Source organism: Diospyros lotus, chromosome 12, assembly GCF_014633365.1.
Source record: "Diospyros lotus cultivar Yz01 chromosome 12, ASM1463336v1, whole genome shotgun sequence".
Classification (NCBI taxonomy): Eukaryota; Viridiplantae; Streptophyta; class Magnoliopsida; order Ericales; family Ebenaceae; genus Diospyros; species Diospyros lotus.
The window spans coordinates 6,739,153-6,765,121 of record NC_068349.1 but is presented as its reverse complement, the minus strand read 5'-3'; the positions used below and the strand labels follow the sequence as shown (position 1 = coordinate 6,765,121).

Here is a 25,969-nt window from a genome sequence, read left to right as displayed (position 1 = left end):
TTGGTTAATTAGGCAATATAATCAATCAAGTAATTTATGATGTTTTATATTTATAACTTAATTAGGTTGACTAATCTAGTCTGATCGTGTATTAGTAGTGTCCAATCGAGTTGGATTATGTAGATTGGACACTATTAGTACACGATTAGACTAGATTAGTCAACCTAATTAAGTTATAAATATAAAACATCATAAACCACTTGATTGATTATATTGCTTAATTAACCAAGCTAAGGAAGTGATTATATTGCCTAATTAACCAGGCTAAGGAAGTGAAAAGTCGCTCCTATTACTGTCATCATTTGAAGTAAATTTTCACTTAAAACTCTTCTATTTTCGAGGTTGAGTATTTCATATCTCTATTATTATATAAATAAACATTAAATTTGTATATTAGGAAGATTTGTTAATAAAATATTTTTTTAAAATATTATTTAGGTATCTTATTTAAAAAAAAAAAACTACCAAAATTTAAACTTGTGATATCTAAATAATAATAAAATTTTAAAAGAATTTTACCATTACACATAGGCTCTTTTTATTTAAAAGATTAAATTTAAACAATTACAATATCTAATAAACTTTCTTTTAATTTTTTTTTTTTTTACCGGAACAGCTCTTTAGTATTCTTTAAAGAACTGCTAGTTAACGGTTTGTTTTAAAGAAATGTTAGTAGAGTCGATGTGAAACACTGGCCAGTAGTTTGTTAAATACTAATGTGTGGAAAATAAAAGACCATATGCATTAAGAAGACAAATTATATCAAACACCATATGCATGTATTCTTGGCCAAACAGGAATTCCGATCTACAAAGCAGGCCTTCCCCCAACCATTTGCTTCTCCAAACCAAAACAATCTCTCTCTCTCTCTCTCGCGATTCCGGCAGTAGAGAAAAGGCATGACATGAACAGTTCGGCCCATTTCCGCCCGTATATAGTGTGTCCTACAATAAGCAACCAAAAAATTGAACCGAGGCAATGAGAGTAATACCAGCAGAAAGAGACCCTTCTTGTAAATTCTTATTTCTTTTCCCCTCAGTTGGGGTTGGAGAAGCACTCGAATTCCTACTGATTTGATGGTCAACGAGGAACCAACGCCAGCCCAAATTAGCCTGCTTTAATTCTCCAATGGCACCGGTTCAGGTCTGCTGCAGATATCCCCTCGACAAAGCGGGCATACCCTGTAAAATCATGCCAAATTCCAAACAATTTTATGGGAATGGTGAAAGCCTGCTACTAGTGTTATTGCATGGAAGAGAGGAACCGCAAAACAAAATGGGGAGGGGGAAGGGGAGGGGGGCTGAGTGCATACCTGTGAATCTCCTTGAGCCATTTATCTATGCATGTTCTATGAAATTCATGGTGACAAGGTAGCATCCTCAAACTATCTCCTTCCTCGTACTCTACTAGGCATATATAACATCTGTTGGCAAAAGAAAAAAGATCTCCTTCAATCAAAAGAATTGCATAGCAATTAATAAAATAAGACATTACCATGGCATTTGCCTCAGAGACGGAAGTTATTAATAATGCTTACACATATCTTTTGCTACAACAGTCTTACAATAACATATTTTCACTTGGATTGGGAAGAATCCATTCCATGCTTCTGATGTAAGACACTGAAAGCAAACTTGTAGTAAACACTACATAAACTTCATTTTTTTGTGGACTGAGATCCGCAAATGTTTTGGAATTCCGAAAGCTAAGTCCACAGTTTGCAGATGCAGAAAACAAATTAGTTTAAAAAAGTAAGAGATGCCGCATTTCTTAATCTTGTAGTGTAGGACGGTGTACATACACCAGTTACTTCCAATTTCAATGTTAAATTAGAGGCCAGAGGACAGGAAGATGTCGCAATTGATTCATCTTAATAGGCTGGATCATGTCCCTGAATTATTGTTTTCTTCATCTTTTTTTTTTTTTCTCTCTCTCTCTTTAAGGGGAATGGGGACTTGATGAATGGTATTACAAGAAAAGTAGCATACAAATTTGTTGGAGAAGATGACAAAGAATACAATAAAGAAGAAAGGAGACAGCTCCTTGTGAAGGATAAGCAAAACAACACAAGCAGAGTCGCAAATGCCCATAAATCCAATAAAAGTCCATAGAAATATCTCTGTGGGCTCTCCTAGTCCTATTAAGAGCAGGAATTCCAAATAGAAAATTTTAAAACTTAGCCGTTTTAATTTTCTAGCTAGAAAATGCTCAATAACATAATTGTGGAACAATATTTATCAGCCATGTCTAGGAAATCTATAAACTCACCAATATGCCCATTCTTTCTACAAGTAATCACCAACATACTTCTATAATGCCTTTTTTTTTCATAATATTCTTCTATTTTTTCTGGGTCGCTGACATTTAAGTCCTAAAACTTCAAATATGTAATAATAATTAATCCAGTAACAGAGCAATGTACAATTTGCACAATATTCTCCGTCCAGGCATCGGGTCAGTTGTACAAGGTCAAAAGTTTGATTGATTAACTTGTAAGTAGGCACAAAAATTTTCAACTCACACTGTGCAGTCACGTGAAATGTTGCAGTCATGTGTGCAATGTTGAGTTCTTTAACCAGCGAAGGAAGAGATGCTTCTGGCTTTTTAGCCTAAAATAATCTTATTAGATATAGTTACAAATTTTTGTTTAGAAGAATTATCAGACAAAGTTACCACCATTGACTTTTTATGAATTTGGAGACAGGTTCTCAAGAATTACTTCCCCATCGGACATGGTCACACAATTCTCTTTCCACGTCATTGGACAAAAGTTTTCCTTCTTACTAAACATGATCAGGAATTTTATCTTGCACAAGAGAACCCTTTTTTTTGGGGGGGGGGGCTAAGAATATAACACAACCCCCTTCTTATTCGGCATAAATGCAAATACCTTCTTGAGCTTCCTTTGGAAGAAAAACTCCTCCATTTGATTCTTTTTATTCGGCGCGGGGGGGGGCGCCTAAGAATTCTTATTTGGCATAAATGCAAATACCTTCTTGAGCTCCTCCATTTGATTCTTTTTATAGAATATTAATATTTTTGTTCGTTTCCATGTTATACACAAAATATGAACATGAGAATATCATCTTTTTGTTTGTTTCAACCATATGGTTACATACACAATACCCTTGGATCAATCAATAAACAAGAGAAAAGAAAAAGGTTTGATATTTGAGGTTGTTCATTCGTCTATATAAGAGTCGTAGACATGATATCAATAATCTACAGCTACCTAAGGTTGTATTTGAGAGGGTGGCTAACTAGTCCAGAAATGCATATATATTTGCAATTTAGACAAGTAGTCAGTGTGAATCTAGAAGCATCACAATGTTCCAATTAAAGATCGAAAAATAAGGTCGGTTGGTCTTGGGCCAACTGTTCCCTTTGGGATGGTTACGGGGCTAAATTAATCAAATCAAAGGGAAAGCACAGGGGATAAGGAAATCAAGTGAGTCAGGCTGTAGTTAGTGCATGTAAGCATTTAATCTCAACATGGCAAGATGCCACTTGTCCCCCCCCCCCAAATTCACTGACCTATCAATTGCTTTTCTGAATCATCCCTTCACCAGTTTAATTATGATGAACATGTATATGCTATAGTGCATGTGCGTGGGTATAATTTAATTCTTTTCGAGTCAAATAAAGAGAGTGCCTATTCACAATGAAGACAAGCGTGATCAAGGTCAGAACTTGGGGAGGCATATGTTGAGGAAGATCTCCCATATCCCAAACCCCATCTGCTACATCCCTAGTGCCAACATCCAACATAGCACCTCTCTACAAGTACCTTTGCTTTGCAATTCATCCTTCAAGACCATAAGAGTAAAAACTCGATAATGATATCTACAATGTTTTCCAGAAAGTTATCTTCATATTCCATAGAACATACATAAAATGTACTAAACTGATATGTGATTAGGCATTTGTCACCATCAGGTGCTAGGATTATTTGAATAATTAACTTACGTCCAGAGTGCATCCTTCTAACCATGATAAGAAAAGAGGAAGCCTGTGCACATCTCCAAAAAAGGGCAAAGTATGTAAAAGTGGTGTAATACTCATTTCTCTCATAGAATTTTCTCTAATTTTTTGGAATTAAATTTTTAAGGAAAATGAGAGAACACATTTAAATAGAAATCCAGATTTTCTCCAGCGGGTTTTGAAACCCAGAATTATGGGTTTTGCTTGGAGCTTCAAGAAAGCTGGGCTAGATGAAACAAGGCTAGGTTTCGAAACCCAGTAAATTAGGTTCCAAAACCTAAGGCCCAGGAAACTGAAAATTAGGTATTCAAGAAAAATTGCAGAACTTTTAGAATTGGATCAAAGATTTGGATTACTCAAGTCAAAATGAGCCTGTTGATATATAACTCAATAAATTCTGAGGAAACGCCCACAACAATTTTGAGGTAAATACCATGTGGCATGTAAAACAAGGAATTATCCTAAAATTTTGATGTAACAAGAGAGAATTGGTATGATTTTCAATACAAAATTTGGGCATGTAAATTAGATTAAAATTAGAAGAAAATATGGAATATATAACTATATACAAAAACAAGATTTTGGATATTTTCTAATGGAGACATAAATGACCTATTGGGAGTAAAACATGGAAGGAAAGAGCAGGGGGTTTGAAAGAGGTCAGCCACCCCAATTTAAGGAGATTTAACTCAATTGGATCCACTCTATGGAAAATAACCGTGACATATATATATATATTATATGTTATTGTTATATGATGAAGAGTAGAATTATGCCCTTAAAGAATTGAGGGTGATATACATCGGGAGCTAGCCATTCTCCCATTTTCTGCCAAGACACTGAGCAGCCATTGGAGCATCATTCACTCCTTGTCGGCCTTCCCCAACCTTAGAGATTTCTGAAGGCTAGATATAAACCCTATGGTCATAGTTCCACGAAAGCATATGAAACATTCTTTGATGCACAACTTTAACAATAACATGCTTTCATTAACTTCTCATGCTTAAGATGAATAATAAGAGCATAACACATGACTTGAATCAACTTTCCTAGCTCTCTCTTTCCCTCTTCTTTCCTAGCTCTTGGTTACTTGGCTAACTCCCAATATTATACATCACTCTCAATTCTTTAATGGCATAATTATCCTTAAATCTACTCTTCATTATATCACAAAACCGTATATATACAGCTCATATATATTTCCCAAAGAGAAAGAAATCCGATGGAGGACAAATCCCCTTAAATTGAGGTGACTTGGCCCTTTCAAATCCGCCCCCCCCCCCCAATCCTCTCTTTTCCTCCATGTTTTACCCCCAATAGGTCATTTATCTCTCCAAGAGACAATTTCCCAAAGGACCCAAACCTTTGTTCTTAGATATCTATATATATTCCATATTTTCTTCTAATTTGCATGTCCAAATTCTATATTGAAAAATCATATCAATACCCTTTGAATTCAATTATTTCTCGTCAGAACAAACTGAGGAAAAATTTCTCATTTTTTGCGCCACAAGGCACTTACCTCATTTTTCACATTTGCAGACACTTCCTTGAAATTTATCAAGTTATATACCAACAAACTCATTTTAACGTGGAGAATCTGAATCCATGGTTCATTTCATTCCACAATTTTCCTTGAAAATTACCCAAATTTCAATTTCCTGGTCAGCAGGTTTCAAGACTTGATTTTATCCAACCCATCTTCTTGAAGCTCCAAGTTTCAAAACCAATAATTCTGGGCTCCAAAACCAGCTGTAGAAAATCTGGATTTATATTTAAACATATTCTCTCATTTTCCTTAAAAATTTAATTCCATTTCCCTTTTTTGGACATGTGCACAGGTTTCCTCTTTGCCATGGTGTATGCTATTTGTAGATGACATAGTGTTGGTGGATGAAACAAAAGAAAGAGTGAACGCTAAGCTTGAGTTGTGGAGAAACAATTTAGAATCTAAGGGATTTAAATTAAGTAGAAAGAAAACAGAATATATGGAATGTAAATTTAGTAAGAATGCAAGAGTGGAGGATGTTATAATAAAATTGGAAGACCAAATCTTACAAAGAAAATACCATTTTCGATATTTGGGATCAGTGATTCAAAAAAATTGAGAAATTCATGAGGATGTCACACAGAATTAAGACAGGTTGGCTAAAATGGAGAAATGCATCGGGGGTGTTATGTGATGGTAAAATCCCATTAAAACTGAAAGGAAAATTCTATAGAACAGCTATAAGACCAGTCTTGTTGTATGGCTCAGAATGTTGGGCAGTCAAATACCAGCATGAGCAAAAGATGAGCGTAGCGGAGATGAGGATGTTAAAATAGATGTGCAGCCATACAAGAAAAGATAAAATTAGAAATGAGGTTATTCGTAATAAGGTAGGAGTAGTGCCAATCGAGGAGAAGATGAGAGAAACTAGACTAAGATGGTTTGGTCATGTGAGAAGGAGACCAAGAGATGCTCTTGTGAGGAGAGTTGATAAAATGGAACAATTAGTCAAAAAAAGAGGTAGAGATAGACCTAAGAAAACTTTGGGAGAGACATTAAAGTTTGATACGAAGTGTATGGACCTAAATGAAAATATGACAAAAGACAGAAATACATGGATGTCTAGAATTCATGTAGCCGACCCCACATAGTGGGATAAAGACTGGATATGTTGTTGTGCACAGGTTTCGTCTTTCTTATCAAGATTAAAAGGATGCACTATCCAAGATGATTTGACCAGAAAGATAATACCCCTAAACTTGTATTTGGTTCAGGATGATTTGACACGACATTAGTGGAGCACACTTGCCAGTAAAGAAAACCACAACATTGGTAGTGAAGGCACTGATGCCAACATCGAGAGCCACCCAGTTATTGGAGAACAAGGAGACATGACTCAAAGTGCATATAACAGTACAAAGTGCACCACATGTCATCTTCACTTTCTTCAAATGGAGATCTCTCTACAATTGGCCAATGCAGAGGCCCACAATAGAGTAAAGGAGCAATCAACTTGATGAAAATCCTCAGCTCTATACTGTAATTCCAAGTCAAGTTCCAAGAGGAAGGAGATCCTTAAACCCTATCTCAACCTAATATTCAAGTTGTATTAGAGTTGGTGATTGGTATGTCAGATTATGTTGGAAGGCAAAGTGTTGCAGATGCATGGTCTTGCATGACAAAGGGTAGTACTTGGTACTTCACATGGTTTGGCATGGGTAGAGAGTTCAAGGGGTGAAGAGGTGCCCCCCTGGGTCATTGTCCTAGTAAGTGAGGGAATGCTCGTGGGGAATGTGTCCAATAAAGAATTTGACCACCGAATTTCATCAACCAAGCCAAGGATGTGTCAGGAACATTCTTGTAGTTGTCACACATTGGCAGGACATCGATAGCTACTGCTGTTCAATTCAAGGTTGACCCCAAAGGAAAAGATTATAGAGAATGTTTCTCCACCAGCTCATGAGACTACACATGCTGCCAACTAAAAGTCAATTGCTGTGCTGATATAGAGATGGCACTTGTGTAAGGGTGATACGCTCACCACAAAAATATTGAGATGGGTCCAGGATTTTGCATTCTATTCTTTATTATTTTCTTCAAAGGTTCAGATCTAAAACAAGGAATCTTTGAATAATTCTGAATGATTAAATTGCTCCACCTAATTCTCAAATGACTAACATGAAAAGGCCAGGGAAACCCCCAGATGGTAACAATAGGACAAGATGGTAGAAGCCTTTCCACGCTAGTTTGAAGCTGTGAGGAAGGCAGCATTTACAATCCAAGTTTGTCCACAATGTTATGCAAATAAAAGTCAACATGAGAGACAACTTCTCCGTCCAACATCCATATCACCCTCTCTTGACAGAGCAAACATAATATAGAGAAAGTAAACAACAGAACTATCACTGTATGTGTTACAGCACCAACCTATAAGCCTCCCTCAAGCACCATTAATTACTATTTTAGCTACATTACCAGGAAAAGAAAAAGTCATTTCTACCTAATTAACATGATGTTAACTCACTAGAACAAGCTTTAAAGTCTCTTACATATGCTTATACCAATGCATCACCCCTACCTAGAACCATAATAACCATATATAGTTAACTACTTGGATCCCGAATGCCTAGAACATAAAATTCACCTAAAGATGTTGAAAGGACCAACAAAAAAATGTGTAACAATAGTTGTAAACAATTTACTGGTCAAACCAAAGTTCAAATATCACCAACACCCACTAGATTGTGCATGAAACCACACATCTATAAGCCCATGCATGTTTGATCGTACAAAGTGTTAAGCAATTATGAAAGAGGTTAGCAAAAACATCAGGAAAACTAGCAAATATAAGGTTAAAAAAATGAATCTGTTAGACACAATCATATAAAGCTAGCATACATAAAACTAAAATGAGAATAAAGAAAAAAAAGGTTGAATGGTTTGAGTGTGTGCAACGAAAATACAATAATTGTTCCAATAAGAAAGAATGACAATATCCATAGAGGATAAGATAATAGGATGTGGGAGACTATATTAACTTGAGTTGAGAAAACAGGGGGAGAAAAAACATGGCATACTGTGTCCTAACCAAAATCATGGGCCTTCATATAGAAGAATGGAGAGAAGATCATCCACATAGCCTATCCCAAGTAATTTGAAAAAAACACTTTCAGGCAACACAAGACTTCTAAGCAGTCAAACCCCAGAGTTCGATGATGGAATTTGGTAACTTGTTAGTATCTGATATCTTACGAGTTTGGACCAAGAAAGACTCTCCCCATCCCCCACCCTCAAACAAGTGAACATCATCATAACATTAGCAGCAATATTTTTCTTTACCTTAGCAAATGATAGTGGAAGATATTAGCTATAAGTCATCAAACAAAAAGAAAATTTCTGCAATGAAAGTCTCAATCCATCCAAACAGAAACAGTTCTTTTTTTTTTTTTTAGATGCAGAGTCAATCAACGCTATTTCATGATTTTGTAGCAAACCAAAAATAAATGAATAAAAGAGAGAAACAATAATACTTACTGCGCAGCTTCCTCATTCAGATGCTTTTGCAATTTACTATATGATATCACAGGCAAGGATTCCACAACTTCATTAGGTGCAGGAACAGAACCAATCGACGACACAGAAGGTCGAGAAGATAAGACAACAGATTGCTGGTGAATTTCATCCAAAACCTAATTAAGATACATATAGAGGATTGAACATTTATAATACTGTAAAAGAAAAAAAAAGATTGGAAATGTCACTCCAGGAAAAGTGACGTTACCTCAAACAAAGCTTCAGCCAACATAACGATTCTTGATATGCTAGCCCTAGCACTAGCATCATCACTTGAATTAACATCTCGATTACTAATACGACATGTGCAATGACCTGTTCGATGTTGACCAGATATGATACAAGATCTCTCATGACCAGACAGGTTCTCAAAACGGTTGCCCATCCGCTGAAGAGCACGGACCTAAAATATTTATATTGTGTTACAATGTGCATCAAGGAAGGGATATCAGCAGGAGACATCATTTGGATGAAGACATCTCAGTGCAGTTACTGGTTCATAGCACTTTATCAAATTGCAATAAAAAAGCATTTGGAGAAATGGAACATTATTCAGCTTCTTGAAGGAAACAATTATTGATTCCCTTTTTTTTTTTTCTTGTTTTGTGGACAAGGGAGTATGGCCCTCCCTTTATTGTGTCCTTTTTTACATGAGTAGAGATACATAGGCTTTCTTTGTAGGAACTCTTCCCTTTCATACAACTTAACCTCCTTAAGGCAGTTTCCCCTCCTTGTATATTTAATTTTTCATGGAAAAAAGGCAAAACAAAAATTAAATGTCATAAACAAACAAATAAATATGATTATAGTAATGTCCTAGACAGTGTGAAGCAAGGGTTGAATACCCAAGCACACCTCTCATGTATTCTGGAAGTGCAAGATAAAATAAGCCTGATCATTATCATAGGCATCATATCCTCACATCTTTTCTAGCCTTGTTTCATCAACCAAATCATCTATAATAATTTTTCACTTGTCAAAATAGATTCAATGCATGTCCACAAACCTGCGATCTTATTCTTCTTCTGCGTTCAAGGAAATTTGATCTATGCTCCAAGAGATCATGATACCTGGCTTCTCTTGCACGTGAGTTTTCCACTTCATAATCTTCACCAGTGTACAAGGAGCTAGACATACCAGATGAAGCATAAGCAGAAGTAGAAGAGATCAAAGAAGTCTCATTTGATGTCAATGCCCCTGCTCCACTGCCCAAAGCCTGTGAACCACCATGATGACTGGCATCTATTACTTCCCTTGCTTGTTGCAAAGGAGCTGTTATACCAGGAAATGATGATCTGCGAAGAACTCGATCACGAAGTCTTCCAACACTTAGGGTTCTACTAAAACGAACATTACGTTCCACAGGTTCTCGAGCTCCAATCCGCCTATCAGGATGTCTAGCCTCCATGTTGTCTATGTCACTATGGATAACCGGAGAATGCAAATTTAAATTGAACTCACCTCTAGGATTGCCCACATTTAGAGCAGAACTACCTTGATCATCTTGCAAACAATCAGAAATTCCAGTAGTTGTAGGATTTGACCCTAAATTACCAGAAGCAAAATCTCCATAATGTTGTTGTGTGGGAGATCTATTCACAAGGCATGAAGGAAGTAAGCCTCGACCTCGAGAAGTTTCATTTCTATTAAAAAATCCATGGGCACAACATGTTTGTAGTTCTTCCTGTTCATTTGAAGCTGTGAACCTTGTTGATGATACACGATAAGCTTCTGATGACCCCAAACTTGTTGCTCTACTCAGCCCAAAGCTTGCATTACCTGGGCACAAGCTAAAGCGGGAAAGAAAGCGACTTGAAGCACTCAATGATCTAGAAGAGATAGCTCGGGAAGAACTACTACCAGCCCCAGAAACAGTATCCCTGAGATTTGATTGACCCCAATCATCAAGCTCAGGGTTAGAAGATATACAGGCTGTTTCATCGGCCCGCTCAGCTATAACTTTTTTATAACATTTAGCTTTTACTTGATCCAAGTCTGATTTAATCTCGTTTGCGCTTGGGCTATTGCAATCGTGTCTTTTACTCTGATGACCAGAAACCTAAAGCAAAAATCATATTAAATTTAATTATTGAAACAGCATGGTCAACTTACTGGTTACATTATACTTGAATAAATAAAATTCCACACTCCACAGCACAAACAAACCATTTCTTGAGTGATGATCCATAAAAAAGAATGTCCAGGATGACCAATAGCAGTTTAAATTTTTAATTTAGACCATTTATGTTAAGCGCCATGTCTATTACGAAAATTAACCCCAAAAAAAATCATTCTACTTTCTTATCAATTGAAAAAAAGAAAAAGAAAAAAGAAAGAAATAATTCCACTTCATTTTTTAAAGAATTTAACACATGTATAACATCACTTAAGGCATGAGGCAATATATAAGTAAATACATTCTAACACAAGTTTATAAATGAAATATAAAGGTAAATATCTCAAGATGGCTGACTTGAAAGAAGGAATTTCACAAGGCAGCATTATGAATAAGTCACTATGGTATATAAACACTCAATAAGCTAATAACTAAAATTTTTAGTTGACAATTTACTTATCATTCATTGAGAAATTTTTTTATAATTTTTCTTTGTTTTAATTAATAACTTCTCTTTAATTTTATTTAAAATTATTTTCAATAAACATGGTCACTAAATTTTTCCTTATAAAATTTATTATTTGATTAAGTTTGTTCTCAAAATTATATATATAATTATATTCAAATAGTTTTAATGAATATTTCATGTGCCATACATCTATTTTCAATATAATATTGTGCATATTTTTCTTCTCAAAAAATTATGTGTATTATTACTTTAGATAAGCTTTAATGTATTTACATGTAGTATAACATTTATTTTGAATATAATATATATTACACCATATTATCCTTAAGTTCATCATGTCAAAATTTACAGTGCTGCCCATTTCCTAGCAGGCATATCCTACAATCAAAATGTAGTGCAAAGCACCTACACAACCAGCACCTAATTGCATGTAACACCATTAAGCATATAACTCACTGCACCAAGTAATTTCAAAATTAGAGAGAAACACTGAACAAGGTATTGATGTCGATATAACATACATTAGCTCCTCATTGAGAAGGTAAGGTTTCAGGGGTGATATCCAAGGAAGTGGAGCCAAATATGCTTTAATCAATTGAAAGAGAGGGTAAACAATCTCTTCCACTTAAAGATACAGTTGAGACCAAAGTGAAACAACAGATATTAGAAAGTCAAGAAATTTCAGAAAATGCAAACAATCCTACATGCCAATCATGAATTACTATAGGTTGTGCTACAGCCCTTATCTAAAGATAGTTCAAGATTCACCACACATCTCAAGCACATTATGATATCTCTGCACGCACAATGTCTTGACCAAACTTGTGCAACTCAAAGATCTTAGAACAGTCATGGTGGAACAGATACCCAGACCGGGCCTTTCATTCCTAACCTGGTAAAAGCCCATTTGAAACACATAAATCACCAGGCAAGTCTACCTTTTGGTTTTAATGGAAGAATTCCGCGTAAAATTTAAACCCAAGAACCTAGAATTTTCAAGTGTGATAATATGAAACCATAACCTAGTTTTGAATAAACCAACACAAACACAATCATAAGCAAGCGAAAAAGGGAGGCCATTGGAAAAGAACGGAGGAGACAAAGATAGAGTGACCTGGTCGTCATTGTCGCTGTCGTGAGATGCAGGCGGCGGGCCGAGACACGACGATTGGAAGGCTCGGCTTCCTTTGGATCGGCTCCTGCGGGCACTGGAAGACGACGACGACGACGGGGAAGACGACGATGACTCGGCAGCATTGGTCTTGCTACTGCTCGACCCCATCTTAGCCCCCACAGCCACAAATTGCTTGAAAAAGCGGAGAATTTCTTCACACCATCAACCTAACCTAAAATCGGCCCAATTCCAGATCCAGACGCGAGGGCATTGCCTGGATTCAACGAGAATCGATGAGATCTGATAGGCATTTTGAAAGGGAGAAAGGTGGGAGTGAAAGAAGTGTTGCTTTTCAGCAAAGCGAGATGATATATAGGAGACTGTCTCTGCGTGTTTGAAGAGGAAAGGGACAGATCTACTGACTCACATTACTACTACCACTACTACTAATACTACTACAACAACTAGAACCATAGCCTATTTATTTATTGGATTCGATTTCAGTTGGGCCTACACCACATAACCGGCCCGGCCCCATTCAGCACGCCATTTTCAAAATTTGAACCAGAAACAACCATACTCGTTCTCGTAGTAGTAAACCCTATTAATTTAATTAATTGATTATAATTCTCAACGTACTGTTTTGTAGAAAATTTAATTATAAATTTGTTCCATAAAATTTTGATAAGTTTGCACTTTGCACGATATGAACCCAATTCAAAACTGATTACGATGAACAAGAATCCCAATATGAAGAGTAACAAGAAGAGCCCAAACCAAAGTAAAAGTAGAGTTAAAGCTCTTCCCAGCTTGAACAAGATGCAGGCAGCAAGATCACATACAACACTTGATCACAGCAAAACATCAAGGAGGCAGTAATAGAAAGCTGTGGATGAATTTGCAGGGGAACTAGCTAGAGGCTTGAAATCAGTAAATTTCCTAATGGCTGCGAACCGGGGAGTTTAACCCACGATATCTGCTAAAATCTGGGCCAAAAGTTGACTGAAATCCTCTTTCAACCAGGCAGTCATCTCAAGTTCTGAAGCTACAATGGGCTATGCTATTCGAGCAAGCTAGTCCAGTTTAGAAATTCTGATTAAAGTTGATTTCCACCCGAGTAGTCAAATTCTGACGGATCACCTGCATCCCCAAGATACATAAAAAGACATTAGAACAATCGAGTCAAGAAACACATAGACGAGTCCATAATTAGACGTTATGATCTGAAAAGCACCATTGCACAAGCCGCGTCAGAAGTCAAAGGTTTCTTTGGCCTAACTGCCATACAATCTGATCGACCACCACCATAGCATGAGATGCCGAGCCAATAGAGCCTTCATACCTACCACAATACAATGTACTGTTAGAAGATAACTACGAACTCAATAACGTCACTATCGATTCCCTCATATTACACCAAATATATTGAGGAACAGTGAAGAAATGTGTCAAAAGCAAGTGGCTATATTGGGCACGTTAACATGAATAATCAAAAACTTACAGCGCAACCAATAGAAATGCTGCTGTCTCAATCACAATAGCACCTTCGCCAGAAGGTTTTGTCGAGTTAATGCACCTTGCACAAAACCAATTCTCATGAATTGACGTGACAATGTCTGCCAAAAGAAGCCAGAGAGCACACTTTTGATGAACAGGTTTATTATTATGGCGAGTAAAATTTCACGAGGAAACTAGAACCTGAGAAACGTATGATTAATAAACAAGGAACATTCACTAGCAGTTGACAGAAAACCATTAAGTTAACCTGGACTGACTTCGAGATGGGAATCTGTCCTAGAAAAATCAATTGGATAATCGGCCTAAAATAATAGTTTTCTCAGAACTTCAAGAGTGCATCCATCAGCAATGCTCAGTACATGACGAAAAAAAAACCCAATTTCTCATTTGCTAATAGTTTTATCAGAACTTCAAGAGTGAGTGCATCCATCAGCAATGTTCGGTACATGACCAAAAAAAAAAAATCCTCATTGCAACTTCTCACCAGAACTGAATCATTTTGAGATGTTTGAGCATCAGCTGCCTAGCTCATATTGGCTGGTAAAGGTATAATATATATGTATATGCATGCGAGTGTGTATAACACTTGAAATCTGAAACCGTGGATGAGTAATCAGTAGATGTTGATTATGGAGAAAATGGGGAGAAAACAATCTGAAAAACTTGAGAAACCAAAATGGAGGTGCACAAGAAGATTTTCAGGTGCAGAGGAACTCTTGACTGGGGAATGGTTAGAAGGAGAAGAGAGAGAGAGGAGGAGGAGGAAGAGGGGGGGTGGCCTGGGGCTCACCAAGGATTCCAAGGCCCATAAATACCAACTGGTCAAAGGTAATTGCAGCATCAAAGCATTGAGCTTTGATGTGCAAGAAGATTTTTAGATGGGGAACTCTGGACTGGGGAAATGATTGGAAGGAAATTTTTTTTTTTGGGGGGGGGGGGGGCGTTGTCACCTAGGGTTCCAAGGCCTATACCAACCGGTGGACGGTAATTGAAGCATTAGAGCATTGAGAAAAATAATCAGAGAGAAGAAATCTTACGATTAGTCACGCAGAGAGGAATCATTCACACCAATAAGAGAAGAAGAGTGCGCAAGAGAGAAGATGATTGCAGTGGCCAATTGTGCTACACAAAGGAGGAAATGCAACAAATATTGGTATTAGAGCAAAGATTAATGGGATAATACTTAGAAATGAACATTGATGGCTAGAACTAAGTCCCCCGGGCCCACTGAATACACTTAGAGGCCCTAGGATAGATTAACCCATACCCCTAATCATGTATTAGAAATATGTGAGAACTTTTTCCCTCAAGTGTATTTGGTGAATTCAGAAGACATTTCTGGCCATCTATGTTCCTTTCTAAGTTATATCCCATGAACCTTTCCTCTAGCACTCACAGTGTCATACCCCTTCCTCAGGTAGTACAACCATCCACTACAATCTTCTTCTTTCTCCCTCATGCTCTCCTTGTCTCAATGGATTCCTCTCTGCTTGATTAATCGTAATACCTCACCTCTATAATTTCTTTTGCTCTATGTGTTGACACCACGGAGGTCTTAACTTGTTTGGTATTTATAGGCCTTGGAGCACTCCCTGTGAGCACCCTACAAATATCATTTCCTCTATTTTCTCTCCATTTCCCCACAATCAGATTTTTTGAAGTTCCTCATCATCTAAAAATCTTCTTGCACACCTCCATTTTTGGTTGTTCAACTTTATCTGACTGTTTTCTCCCCACTTCTTCCATAATCATCGTCTACCATTTACTCACCCACAATTTCAGATTTCAGGTGTTACAATGTGCATGGGAAGTGAAAAACAGATCTTTCATAAGTGCAGAATCAAAATTAATTTTGGAGGGGTAGAGTGAACTCAAACAGTGAAGTCTCTGTTTGAAAATAAACAGAAATTGATTAGTACCTCAAATGAATATTTGGTACATCAATTACAAAAGTGCTATATAAGAATGCAAATACTCCAACATTAGAGTACAAAGATTTAGTCCCTGTTATCAGTTAAAGATTGCAGATGTAACAAGCAAGATACTATTTGATACTTGTTTTGATGCATATCTGGCACTGAATTGAAGCAGCATTTGGACTCACATTGGTTTAACCCAATACAAAAACTCTCAGACTGGAGCTTGTTTCGTTTGACAAAATCAACAAATTGCCTTAGTTCAATAGGATTTGCTTTTATTCCTTCTTGTTCTGCACTGCAAGCACCAAAACAAGTATATGCTCTCAGCAGAAGAAATCAAGATCCACCAAATACCGAGAATATAAATTTGCTTATTGAGATTAAATATTGATCTTGCTAACATCTTTTCATGATCAGTACTGAATAAGGAGATAAGGATTGTAAGCTTCATTTTTTGTTTTCTTCTGTGTTTTTTGGGGACAAAAGTAAGGCCAGCATCTTCATCTTTTTCACTGATGAGTACATAAAGATAATAAAATATAGTCTTAAAATGAAATTTTGTCTAAAAAAATTGCAGATAACGGGAATATAAAAAAAATGGTACTTCATATTTAATAATTTATATTTATCATATCAATATAGTGCTGTTATGAATGTAAAGAGCATAAATCTCCAGATAAACCCCCCATTGAAGAGTTGCTACGGTTAACACCAGACCTAGAGAAAATTACTAGCATAGTTCAGGGTACCATTCTCTGCCATATCTGCGTATATGCAAACAGATTTTTCCAGTTTTGGAGGAAAGTCTAGGATAATTTTGGGAGACTATTACATGTCAATTTTAAGAAGATATGGCCATATATAGAGATGATTTTCTAGCTAAAATCCATGACCCCACCTAATGGGATCAAGGCTTGATATTTTGTTGTTGTTACATATCACTTTTAGCTATATCATCTGTGTAATTTTTATTTCCTTTTTTAAAACAGTCAAATGCTTATTTTGTATCTCAATTAGAAAAGTTAACCATGTGTATAGATATACATATAATCCAAGTGGATGTTTCTCGTCCTTGAAGCCTCCTCATAAACAAAGTTCAAGCAGAGTGAATTCTTTCTTCTGTCAATTTAGGCAATTAAAATGAATTTCATCTGCCTTTTTTATATATGTATATATAACTAATTTAAATATTAGAAGTATTTTTCAATATGTCCTGCAAACCTTGTTGACTCAGACTCCTTGTAATGTTTTATATTTTCACAGACACTGTGGTCCATTGTTTTACAGACTTTGTTTCAGTTCCCATGTTCAGCCATGTTATTCAATTAAGTGCAAAATAACAAAGAAACTTGATCAAGCGGCTACTTAAATAACTGCAGAATAGTGGAGAAAAAAATTAGCACATATAGCACCCAACTGTACATAAAAAAGGAACACAGAGTATTGCTAATTTTCCTTACATTGTAGACAACAAACGAGAGGGTCCAGTCGGATCATAGTTAATCAGCAAAGCAGCCTTCAGAGGTTGACCTGCAAGTTAAACAATGTTTCTGACCTATATGAAATAAAAACAAGAGGACAGAGAGAAGTTGAATAAACATATAGTGCTCACTCACCGGAAGAATCAACATGGTTAGATGCCCACTTCTCCCAAATTTTATGAACAAAAGCCCAATCCATTAGGGTTGTGTACAACTTCAACCCTAGGGCCAACATGCATCACAACAGATAAGCACAAAATCAAACAACCATCAACATCCGAATCAAAATTTTAAAACGACAAAACTTCAGATTGAGAGAGTGCTGGGGGCTCGCTATTGCGAAAAAGAAAGAAGAAAGATCGAAGAAGGAACTACCAAAGCTTCACCCCGCAACGCAAACGGCGATAGTCCTCGCCTTGTTCTTCCGTTCTTCAGATTTTCCCGCTTAGCCGATACCCTAGGAAGGTCCTACCGGCGAGAGTACATCTCCGACCCTCCGTTAGCCGCCGCCCCGCCTCCTCTGGGTTGGCGATGGTAGGGAAGGCTTTGGGCCTTGCTGTCGTGACTGTAACGAGTGAGAGAGAGAGAGAGAGAGAGAGAGGGGGTTAGGGCTAGCCCAAATCAAGAAATGGGCTGTTTAAGACCCAGACCCGCAAAGTCTGAACCAACCAGCAGACTACCCAATTGACCGGACCCTTAGATCTTTTTGAAATTACAGGGAAGTCTCTAAATTTGTGAAATAATAATAAGCCTCTGAATTTTGGAAATGACAAAACAAGACCCTTAGGCTTAGCGTACCTTTAGGCCAGATTTTTATAAAATTAGAACTGTATTGATTGATACAGGATTATTATTATTATTATTATTATTATTATTATTATTATTCAGGTTAAGGGCCATTGAGTTACTCTCTTGAGATAAAATTATTTCCATGTATGATTGTGAAATATTTTGACATAATAATATTTATGTTTTTAAATTTTATTTGATACTATATACCATTTTCAAATGTAAGAATAAATTGAGAACAGAAATATGAGAATTATGACAAACATATTTTATGGTAATATCATCATGTAATTATTTGATATGAAAAACATATTTTATACTTATTTTTGGTGAAATTAAAGAAAAATATTCACCCGCTGCTATTATGCTATTATGGAGTGGAGATATCACATGTACATATATGTATGTATGTCTGTATGTATATGTATATATAACAAATTTGTGCCCTAACTCCTAACCTTCTATGCGACTGTTTATCGCCAACGGCCGACGCCGGCTGCCCTGTCTCAGATTGTCAATCCTTTCTCTTGACTGTTTATCACCGACGCCGACCGCCATGTAAGGAGAAGAGAAGGAGCCTGCCGAATTGTAAGGGGAAGAAAGAGAAATATTTGTGTGTATATGAGATGTATTTATTTGGGTGTCAGTGAGAGAGCAAAAGTATTAAGTGCGATTGTGTGTAGTTTATCTATATAATCTCATTCCCTAAATAAGGTTATATTTCAATTCTCGTCCAACAATTTTCATCATAAATTTTTGTATAAATGAAAAAAAAAATCAAAATTTTAAAATCAACAATAATTTTTGAAAAAATAATTTTTGATTTTATAAGAATAAAAAATAGAAGATGAGCCTATAAATTTTTTGAGATTTGAGTGACGGACAATTTCACCAAATCTTAAAAACTCAAACCAAATCATATTAGGTAATTTTTAAAATTGTCAAATCATAAAATCATAATCGATTACCCTTTTAACAATTGGACAATTTAGGGTTTTAGTCAATTTGATTTGATCGATTAGCTTTTTTAGCTCCCCCTAGTTTGCAAAGAACTCTATGCAAATCAAACCCTAACCATGAGGTTTGAATTTTGGACTATCAAGGAAGAGGGAGAGAATTGTGGGCGAGTTTTAAGACATAAACAAAGTAGTCAATTTTCACAATATTTCAATCACAAGAGAGAGTTCTTTTGTTAAAATCTTAAGAATACATTGTGTAATTTATCTCATTAGAAGTGTGATATTGACTTCTATGTTTTGTTAAATATAGTTTTATTCAATAAAACTTTATCCATAAATTGAATAATCCTTTTTAGACTAGGAAGGATGATAGGGTTAGGGTGAGTTTTAAGATATAGTTTTTAAACTTTATTTAGGACTGTTTTTTATTTTTTTTTAAATACATTTTTTTTGTTTTTATTTTGCATCTTATCCATTCTCTTTTTTTGCAATCTAGTCTACAAAAATAGTTTTGGTGGAGCAAATTTAAAGGAAGGTTAGACTAAGCTTCAACCCAGATCTATGTAAATTTTTTTTTTTTTTAATTTTTGAATTGCCAGATCGTATTTTTTTTAACCACTCTGTGTTTCTCAAGTCTCAATTCAAATATGATATCCCAAACCAAGCTCATAATTTGGCCCAAATCAAAATTTATGTTTCAAAATCTCGTTGGAAATAACTTCAAATTAAATAAAAATGATTGTTGTTATAAAAATGACGTTCTAAATTCCTGAATCCGCACATCTGGTGACACTCTTGAGACAATTCCCTTTCGTTACTGCAACCAATTTTACATCTAGGCTTTCCATGTCAAGTCATTTATATGACTAAAATACTGTCTAAAAGAAGGTCAACAATCCAGCATAATATGAGATTTTTAAAGTTTAAAAGGGTGCAGGCATTACTCCAAGGGTATAGGTCAAATGATTAATTCATGATAAATTGAGATTCGCACTAGTAAGTAGTGGGTTCGATTCCTTATCCTACACAGTATGACAAAACCTGCACTTATGATTTATCACCTCTACTAAACTCAAGAGCACGAGCAATGGAGAATCACGCAAAGACGGGTGAGAGCATTATAAAAAATAGCATTTATAGAATGGATTATCGAAGTTATTCATGGTGCCTTAATTAGCCTTTATGTGCGGTACGAATAACGGCCTAATCCTTATGAGTAGGCTAAGGGTTGAACTAAACTTATTCTGTAAACAAGGTCAATGGTAACTTCTAGGTTTCAACATTCACTTGACCTGTAGGGTACAGATTATAAGTCAATGTATCGATAATCACAGTTCAATCAGCTCAGTTGAAGGGCTACATGAATACCGGAAAAAGGAAGAATAAAACTGGTTATTCAATGCCAACATTTGTGAATCAGTGATTCAGTATTGAAGACCAGAGAAAACTGGTAAAATATCAACTATGGAGCATACAATATGGAACATAATTTTCAAGACATTCGTACAGGTTTGTCTGCATAGTGGTACATCAATTGGAAATCCATAATAATAGTCAAGAGTTGATTCTCCAATTTGTCGATTTTTCAGAGAAAACAGAAAACTATAGGATATTCTAGTCGGCCAGGACCAGCGAGCAGCTAGAGAACAATAACTAACAGCTTATGCGTAGGGAAGATCAAGAAAGCTACTAGCCTGATAGTAATAGTCCAGGTCGGCCCTTATCTTCTTCCTTCCTGAATCCGGGTATGTAGAGCTGGTTGAGCAGCCCTACTCGAGCCTCCTCAGCCACTGGGGACTGTATTTATTTCACTGACAGATGAATTATCGTTCATAAAAATAAGAGTATGAACTCCCAGCATGGGGTTTTAGTGCACAGTTTGATAAATCTTTGCTTATTTGATGACTTGATAAATCTCTATCTCTTTTTGTTGAAGCTAGCTTCTCTCTGTAACTATTTGCCAAAGAATATATATCTAACTGAATTGATGAATGTGTGTGTTTAAATGAACACGTGCTCGTTTGGATCAAAAACGCGGTTGTGGCAAGTTTTGTCACAAGGATAAGGGCAATCAATCTTCTGGAATGGCCTCCTGTTGTAATACCAGTCACCAACTGCTTTTGCAATTGCCTGCAGAAAACATTATAGGTATCAAAAGTTCGATTTTCATGAAAGGATCGACAAGAAAAAGATAAAAAAGTAAAATAAAATAAAATATTGAACACGATAAATGAGTCTCTTACCTTTCCACCCAGTAATGGAGAGCCAGGCATCAGCCAAGTCTCCTGCATCTCAGTTTGGCAGTGGGCATAGCAAGAGTTGATAAAGAGTCCTCTAGATGCAGAATTGTGCAGTCTAGACAGTGCTGCCAAAAATTTCAACCTGAAATCTGAAAACAATCGGAAAAATAATGCTAATCAAATTTCCAAGATCCAGTTTTGTCAAAGCCTGTAGATTACTTAATAAGACTTTTGGATCAGATGGAGAGTATAGGGAGAAGGAATGTTTTCCCACTTTTCCAATTTTTGTCTTGACATTTTGAAAATATATTTAAGAACCAGAGAAATGTTGATTACTAGGTTAGAGAAGGGAATAATGGGCAGAGCAAGGGGTGCCGAAGGGCTGCTAGTTGTAACCTTGCATGATCTTGAGTTGACTAGTTGAGCACTTGGTTATGTCGAGCTTGCAGTCATCCCATAAGCCATGGGGATCAGCAACACCCGGTGCCAAGATGTTTTTTATCTGAACAAATACAAGGCATCAAAAAATTAGCATAACAGAAGGAAGAAACAAATCAACAAATTGAAAGAAAAAGAAAACAAAAAAAAAGAAGGAAAACTACGTTTATATTTTTCATGCATGTTATAGTTACAGAGTAGTTTCTTAGGTTATCTAATGAAATGACAACCAGGAAGGCAAATTTCTTCTGAATTTCTTTTTCTATAAAGGGAATATGTGTTCCTAAAAAGAGTATTGTCTGTCTAGATCTTGGTCATTTTGCATTAATGCAAACGATTCAAGCACAAGACTGGCATCTCTGATCCTTTTCCCCATTCATCCAGCAACATTCTCAATAATAATGAGCCAGTAATACGCGGAAATGAAGATATAGGGGAAAACACACTCATCCAGAGAACTTATGCTTCCAAGATTTGTTTACTAAGAAAATCCTGGCCTTACAGGGTAAGAATGTGTTCATCAAATCAAATAAGAAAAAAGAGGAAGTTTCATACACCATGAAATGTACACCATAACATTGAGAATTGTTTTTATTCATAGGAATAAGCTAACCTGCCATGAATCATAAGCTGCATTTACTATAAAAAGTGGAGTTTGCATGTTCTGCACTATGTTTTGAGGAAAAAAACACTGCAACAAGTATAGAAATATTAGTGGTGCTGAGAACCAAATAGGGCAGCAAACAATTGGCTGTACATTGAGATAACTCTTACCAGATCAGGTCTCATTTTTGAGGAGCAGGATCTGGGCAAATTTCTGGCCGATCCCTGCAGCAGAGATATGTACAAGTTCAGAGTCTCAATCGCCTCTCATTACATACAATTGACCTCCCCGAGCCAACAATGTGGGAGCCTCATGCACAAGGATCATCTTTTTTTTTTTACACTAAAATAGACAAGAAAATTACTTTGACAGAAGAAGCAAATGAAACAATAAGGGCACCACGCTGAGCAATATAAGTAGATGACAGGAAAGATGGTAAAGAAAAAGTCACACTAGGTAGAGAGGGTTACATGTGTGGAAACTATTTGATGGTAGAAGGTTTCAATGTGGTGGGCTCCAGAAACATCTTTCCTGTTATACAACATAAATGCATTTACTTACAGAAACAAATAGAAATTGATCAGTTCTTGCAGCTTTACAGTATCACGATTATGATAGCAAGTCCTATATAAGATCTTACGTATTGATAAAATAACCAGCATCCGAAAGGCATTTTACTTTAGCAGTGATGGGGAGGAGAGTCCGGAATCTATCACAATGCAATATGGAAGTCAGCCCACCAGCCGAACAGCCTGACAGGATCGCCTGTTACAGCAAGTTTCTCTAAATTATTTTGAGTGAGTGAATGAGAAAGAGGCAGAGAGCAACATATATATATGGACCGTACATTTCTAGCATTCTTCATTCCTTTTGCTAATAGATCCCCAATAACTGCAACAAAAATCCTTGCACCTCTAAAGTGAAGCTTAGTAGCCTGATGAAAACAAGCATACAATTAGAAAGGTCACAAGCTGTTTGTCATCAAATTTACGAGTAATCTAAGTCAGTGCCTTAATTTATAAGATTTAGTTTCTGATTATTACTAACAAACTCACAGGATGAACTGCCTGGACATCGCCTGTAAATGATGCTCCATCACAGTACCTAATCTTGATCCTGTTCCAATTGTAGAAGTCTGGATGTTGAAATAGAGTTAAATGCTTAATTGAAGCTGAAGAAGATAAGGCTATATATATAAATGTCTAGCAAGCTAGAATTCATTTGGCCGACCCCACATAATGGGATTAAGGCTTCATTCAGAGTAACTAAAGGAAGACAGACCTGGATTATACTTTTGCTGGTTGCTTAGTATCCCAGAGAAAGGGAGCTGCTTTGCCATTCGCTTAGATGAACCTAAACGAGTATTCTTTCGGGCAAGGCATGTTGTGACATTGTTACACCAACCTCCTCCCTTAAAAATATAAGGCAGAAATATGTCAGTTCATCTTTAATGAGAGACAATTAAAAAGCCCATTAAATAGCCTCCACAATAAGAACTGAATTACACGAGCACAGTTGTTCAGTTAGCATTTCAATTCATTTATTCACGAATCAAAATCGTTCTCCAATTGCTTTCCAGGAAAACCAGCGAAAGTTTGGGATGTTATGACTGCTTGCTTGATGTAGGGTATAGTTAGAAGTTCCATATTTATATTGTCTATTTGACATGTTTGCCAAAAATGAACAAACATCTACAGCAAAAGATTGCAAATCAGATGAAGGATCAACCTCAACATGAACCAACCAATTGTTAGCTCCTAACCCAAATCCCTTGTCAAAATGGTAAGCCGGTGGGCTCCCATCCAAACAAACTGCATAATATGAAAATAGCAATCGCGTTAGAACGAAGATTGCCAAACAGAAGAATAGTAAATATTGTAAACCAAAATTGGATTGGTAAGGGCATTCTCAGTTTACAGAACTCCCCGTTTTTTTATGAAGGCAAGTTCCACGACTCGAACCTAACCATTGCTACCAAATCCCGCCCAGAAACCAAAATTGATGATTCTGTGGAAAAAAAGAAGAAGAAAGAAATACCTGCTCCCTTTGCAACAGCACTCTGAACATAAGTTATTCCAACGTAAAATCCCTCTGCTTTCAGCAAGATCAGTGTACAAACTAAAATGGCCAGCCATTGGGCAAATCTCCCACTGCCCATTCTATGGAAAAAGAGAAAAACAAATGGGGTCAAATACGAAAGGAAGAGGAAGACACAGAAAGTGCCATTGAGATTGTAGATTGCAACACGTACATGTGCCCAACAATCACATACAGATGGCAATCTTGCATATGAAAAAACAGAGATAATTCTGCATTCTCAATGAATAAAACTGGCAAGTATATATGTTAAATCTCTGCTTATTCAGAGAAGAGGAGCAAACTGGGATGCGTCAAATGAATAAACCAAAAAGGTTTGGTTCTCAACTCATAAATCCAAGTCTAGTGTTGCTCACATGGGGCCGCTGGAGTAGCTGACAATAGGAAGAGAAGAAAAGCTTCTTTTTGTGGGTGGAATCTGAATCGAACCCAGTTCGGAATATCGATCGAGCAGCCCGATAAACAAATTGGAACAACTTAAAAGACAAAAGAATGGAAGAACATGGGGTCCAATAAATGCAGCAGTGAGAGAAGTGGGTTTCGATTCCTATGTATGTATGTATGTATACACACACACACACATTTGTGAGGCAGAGAGTGAAAGCAAGGTGCGGCGGCCAAGCCAGCTTAGTTTTGGCAACAAGCCGGCCGACACTGATTCCTTCTAAAACCCTCCCTCCAAATTTAAAAAAAAAAAATGATCTCCAAAACAAAATCCAATACCTGTTTGTTTTTGTGTGTGTGTGTGTGTGTGTGAGAGAGAGAGAGAGAGAGATTAAATAATGGAATGAAAAAATAAAAATAAAATAAAAGAGAAGAGAAGAAGATGTGATGAAAAATAATAATAAAATAAAATAAAAATAACGAATAACTAAACTTATTTTCTTAAAAAAAGATTTCATTTAATCTGTTTCTAACCGCGAATAGGATTCTCAACCAAAAAAATGAATATATTATTATTCCTCGTCAATCGTCATCAGTTTGAATTTTGTTACTTTTGATGGTGTCCCAGTAGGAGGAGGAGTGAGGACCCAGACACAACACTCACCCTAATGATAATGAAAAGGGCAACGAATCTCATCGGTTAACGGGCTGCCTTTCACTTAATGAATGGCAATTGGCCAGTGCCGACGGCCGAGCGCTCACTCTGTGTCTCTGTGTGTGTGCATGCGGTTTTGGCCA

The 25,969-nt window shown here is 36.5% G+C and overlaps 2 protein-coding genes across 6 annotated transcripts; both read right to left on the bottom strand.

Annotated features, from left to right (window-relative positions):
* Positions 1–719: 719 nt before the first annotated feature.
* LOC127813925 (uncharacterized) lies at positions 720–13,659 on the bottom strand. 2 transcript variants are annotated; one of them, XM_052355061.1, is made up of 7 exons: positions 13,520–13,659; positions 12,743–13,016; positions 10,050–11,102; positions 9,252–9,446; positions 9,005–9,159; positions 1,313–1,423; positions 720–1,181 (listed from the first exon to the last, which is right to left on the bottom strand). In XM_052355061.1, the coding sequence occupies exons 2-7, from the start codon at positions 12,908–12,910 to the stop codon at positions 1,118–1,120; spliced, it is 1,746 nt and encodes a 581-aa protein (XP_052211021.1). In that variant the 5' UTR covers positions 12,911–13,016; positions 13,520–13,659; the 3' UTR covers positions 720–1,117. The 2 variants fall into 2 exon arrangements, with proteins under 2 accessions (XP_052211021.1, XP_052211022.1); XM_052355062.1 differs by lacking the exon at positions 13,520–13,659 and having other exon boundaries at positions 9,005–9,138; positions 12,743–13,324.
* Positions 13,470–25,472, bottom strand: LOC127813927 (pectin acetylesterase 8-like). 4 transcript variants are annotated; one of them, XM_052355066.1, is made up of 19 exons: positions 24,942–25,472; positions 24,728–24,849; positions 24,419–24,501; positions 23,972–24,101; positions 23,746–23,825; positions 23,538–23,624; positions 23,331–23,455; positions 23,161–23,221; positions 22,861–22,914; positions 22,700–22,777; positions 22,045–22,150; positions 21,652–21,797; positions 21,501–21,538; positions 17,796–17,866; positions 17,640–17,709; positions 16,365–16,474; positions 14,244–14,358; positions 13,977–14,084; positions 13,470–13,882 (listed from the first exon to the last, which is right to left on the bottom strand). In XM_052355066.1, exons 1-18 carry the CDS (start codon positions 24,977–24,979, stop codon positions 14,000–14,002), a joined length of 1,599 nt encoding a protein of 532 aa, XP_052211026.1. In that variant the 5' UTR covers positions 24,980–25,472; the 3' UTR covers positions 13,470–13,882; positions 13,977–13,999. The 4 variants fall into 4 exon arrangements, with proteins under 4 accessions (XP_052211026.1, XP_052211025.1, XP_052211024.1 ...); XM_052355064.1 differs by lacking the exons at positions 13,470–13,882; positions 13,977–14,084; positions 14,244–14,358; ... (1 more) ...; positions 17,640–17,709; positions 17,796–17,866 and having other exon boundaries at positions 20,857–21,538; positions 25,116–25,455; XM_052355063.1 differs by lacking the exons at positions 13,470–13,882; positions 13,977–14,084; positions 14,244–14,358; ... (1 more) ...; positions 17,640–17,709; positions 17,796–17,866 and having other exon boundaries at positions 20,857–21,538; positions 25,144–25,455.
* Between the last annotated feature and the right edge of the window lie 497 nt (positions 25,473–25,969).